At 46.4% G+C, this 3,908-nt stretch overlaps 1 protein-coding gene across 11 annotated transcripts in view; it reads left to right on the top strand.

Moving 5' to 3' along the window:
- Nucleotides 1–3,908, top strand: part of Plekha5 (pleckstrin homology domain containing A5) — a 107,832-nt gene that overhangs the window by 102,374 nt on the left and 1,550 nt on the right. For 5 of the 11 annotated variants that reach the window (XM_029555446.1, XM_029555444.1, XM_029555445.1 and 2 more), the window contains one exon: nt 1,489–1,575. The exons of 1 other annotated variant lie outside the window; for it this stretch is intronic. In XM_029555446.1, the coding sequence (XP_029411306.1) occupies nt 1,489–1,575 (87 nt within the window). Of the gene's footprint in view, nt 1–1,488; nt 1,609–3,908 lie in introns of all 11 variants that reach the window. 5 more of the 11 variants (XM_017802881.2, XM_029555447.1, XM_029555439.1 and 2 more) reach the window with 2 other exon arrangements.

Below are 3,908 nucleotides of genomic sequence, written 5' to 3'. Positions count from 1 at the left end.
ATGACTGTCCTTTTAAATTCAATGTTCTGTGTTATCTCTAGGGGGTTCACCTTGTAGAACTCTTCTACAGGATTGGTGGAGTTTGGTGAGGACATAAGGTTTTAGCTTTCCATTATTCTTTCATTGTGATTTTGGCATGTGAATCTTTTTTGTTGTTTATGATTCTGCTATGAGTGTTATAGGGCTTCCTAGATCCTTTCTTTATTGGTTATGTAAAGCTGGTTGGTACAGGGTTCAGGTTCTCTCAGATTTAATTTGGAGGGAACTGATGGCTTCAGATCAGCTATTCAGGCGTACCCACAGAAGCCCAATTCAGGTTTCAGTCAGGTACACTCAGGCTTCCTTCACACGTGGAGACACGATCCGGGTGCTCTCAGGTAGTGCCCTGAGTTCTCGGCTCCTATGCCAGAGGGAGGCTAGAACTGGGCACTCTCTGGTGGTCTGCTGATATCAGAGCCATGGCACCAATGGAGGTTGAAACCCACCCTCTGAGCCTGTCTGCTAGGATGCTCAGCCTTAGCCTACCAAAGCCAGATGTGCCCTGGGGCCTTGAGAGGGCCCTCAGGATATCCCAGGTAGTGGCATGGGTACGGAGCATTTAGGGGAGGCTGGCTCTGGGCGCTCTCAGCAGTCCCCACATTCTCAGGCCCTCTGTCAGAGGGAGGCCAGAACTCGGCACTCTCCGGGGGTTTGCTGAGAGGAGAGCCACTATACCAATTGAGGTCGGAACCCACCCTCCCATTTTCTGTATTTTACATGCATAGAGCATGCCTGTCTGCAGCTGTGTTCCCTCATTAAAAGTCCCAAGTCCTGTCTGTTTCGTGTCCTCTGCTGCTGACAGCAAACAGGCAATGAGCACAGGAGATATCACTGCTTAATCATCATGACTGCTTGGTTGCGGTGCAGTGGCTCTGGCTTGAAGTGCTGCAACGTTGAGATCTGTGTAGTTGTTAGTGCAAGAACTAGAGAAAACATAACAGGATCTTGTGATACACATCCGGGAATTGACCTCAAAGCAAAAAAAAAGAGAAAAAAAAAAAGCAAAGAAAAATTTAAACAGGGTTCAGGAGACGTTTGATACTGAATATTCAGTTGCCAGGTTAGAGCATCACAACAGAACACAAACAGCTTCTCCTCCTTCCCCAGACCTGTTCAGATGGTTGTGGGATCACAGCATTAGGACCAACTTTTCCAGTATGTCTTAATGATGCTTATTTATCCTGTGGGCCTCTAGGCCTGAAAACTGACTCAGTGAGTAAACACACTGGCTGCCCAGCCTGAGGAGCTGAGTGGGACTTCTCAGACCGTATGTGGGAGAAGAGAGCTGACTCCCGCAAGCAGTCCTCTGGCCTCCACAGGCATGCTGTGGCGTATACACACACACGCACACACACACAACATAAATAAATGGTAGATAAATATCATTGTACATATTTATATACTTATATGCGCACACTTACCTTCTTCCATTTTCTTGGTGTATTTTAGTGAAAAGTCTGTCCCAGTCTCCTGAGTCCTCGGCATCACCAGATCCATCCACTCCGCCACAGCTCACAGAAGGATCACATTTCATGTGTGTGTAGTTACAGAAGGACGTCCTTCTCTCTGGTACCTTATTGTGGAGAGTTATCTGCTTATACCGTGAATGCAAGCAAGTTAATTCTGGACTGTACATTGGGGGTGATTGGCAGAACACTGGTCATGTGTTTAAAACCCAGCAGCAGCTCAGATTTCCACCCTTAGCCCTTGTGGTGATTTGTTGTATGACAGCGGGTTTTTCCGGTCTCTCACTTCATCATCCAACAAAATCTGGAGGGAACAGCCTGTGCCAAGACAGCCTCACAGTCTTGGGTAGCTGTGCCCCACCGCAGCCTTGTCCCTGCTCCGGTCTGGGAATGCAGCTTAAGTCATTCCATGCTTGTGGGGATATGTTTATGATACAGTCAACTTGGTAGAATGTTGAAATGTTTAAGCTCAGAAATTACTTCTAAAAAAATTTACTATGAGTGTATTGCCTGCCTGTGTATACGCACACCCATGTCATGCAATACCTGTAGAAGTGTTGAATTCCCTCGGAACTGGTTGTTACCCGGCATGGGGTGCTGGGAATTGAATCCAAGTCCTCCACAAGAACAGCCAGTGCTTTTAACCACTGAGCCATCTCTCCAGCTCCAGCCCCAGAAGTTACTTCTAACAGAATTTTTTTAATTTATTTGTATTTGATGTGTATAAGTTTTTGCCCACATGTATGTAAGTGTACCGTGTGCAGTGTTCCACAGAGGTCAAAAGAGGGCATTGGATCCCTTGAAACTGGAGTTATGGAACTGGAGTTAGCAACCATGTAGATGCTGGAAACTGAACCCCTTGCCACCTAACTAACTGAATTTTTTGGTTTTGGTGTTTTAGGTTGTTTTGGGCTTGGGGGGGGGGGGTTGCTTGTTGTTGAGATAGGGTCTCCCTATAGCCCCAGCTGGCCTCACAAAGATCTGCCTGCCTCTGAGCATACAGGTGTGCACCACTGTGCCCTAGTAACTGAATTTGAGTCAGGATAGCAGGTGAAAAAGCCACAGCTGGAGACCTTTTTCTTGAACTACCTTCCTTAGACTACAGGGGCTTACGTTTCATTTCTTTTTGGGTTTTTTTTCTGGTTTTTTGAGACAGGGTGTCCCTGTAGCCACAGCTGGCCCAGAACTCACTATGTAGTCTAGGCTGGCCTCCATCTCACAGAGAGCTATCCTCTGCTGGAATTAAAGGTGTGCACCACCACACAGAACTCAGAATGCAAGTTTAGAACTGAGGTTCTCTGCTTCTACCATGTGGGTCCTGGGATTTGAACTCAGGTCACCAGGCTTGGCAGCAAGCACCCTTACCTGCTGATCCATTTTTGCTGACTCCCCTAAGTCCCTTCTTTTAAACATTATAGACAGTTGGCTCATTTTTACCTGTAATTCTGCACTTTAACACAGATAGTTTTGTTGTTATTGACAGAATTGTATGGCTTCTCTACATGGTTTTTCTCAGTATCTACCATGTTTGGAGCTTTTGGGTTACCACAGATTCCTCTTCGAAATCATAAACCTCAAAAACCAAGAGCTCATAGCCTGGCGTGGTGGTACACGCCTTTAATCCCAGCATTTGGGAGGCAGAGGCAGGCGGATCTCTCTGAGTTCAAAGCCAGCCTGGTCTACATAGTGAGTTCCAGGACAGCTGGGGCTACAAGGAAACCCTGTCTCAAAAAGACCAAAAAAAACCAAGAGCTCAGACATTCTAAGCTCTCCCTTTTGTCTTTGACCTTAGAGCCTCCAGACAGTGCCAGCACTGACCTGGCTGAGCTTGTGCCGCAGACCTCATTCGCCTTGTGCGACAGCTCTAACCTTTATTTTTCCAACCAGAGCCCTGTGTATTGTCTGGTCATAGTTGTAACTTATTTGAGACCATGTCTACCTGGAGCCCAGAACCTTTGCTGATTCTAAACTGTTTAGAAGTGACACAGGTGGTAGCATAATGCTAGATGTGGAAATAGACACACTCAGGTGACTTGATGGGTGATATCAGGCCATCTTAGTGACGAGATATTCATGAAGAGCCATTCACAGGTGCTGGGTGTGGAGCTCAGTAGAGTAGTTGCCTAAATACATGAGGCTCTGGGTTCAATTTCCAGCATAAAACTGGGCAGGGTGGTACATGCCTCGAATGCCCTGGGAGGTGGAGGCAGGAGAATCAGAAATTCAAAGTTGTCCTCAGCTACACAGTAAGTTCCAGTCTGACCTGCACATCAGAAGACGCTGTCTAAAAACAAAACGGCAGCCATTCACATCGATTTCAGGCTCAATAAACAGACTGGAATTTGTGGTTATGATAACCATTCTGCTAACAAGGATGGTCAGAATTAAAATTCTAGTACATTT

Source organism: Nannospalax galili, unplaced genomic scaffold (genome assembly GCF_000622305.1).
Source record: "Nannospalax galili isolate Female #2095 unplaced genomic scaffold, S.galili_v1.0 scaffold1526, whole genome shotgun sequence".
Lineage (NCBI taxonomy): Eukaryota > Metazoa > Chordata > Mammalia > Rodentia > Spalacidae > Nannospalax > Nannospalax galili.
The sequence above is the reverse complement of the archived record's forward strand: the minus strand, read 5'-3'. Positions and strand labels throughout refer to the sequence as shown.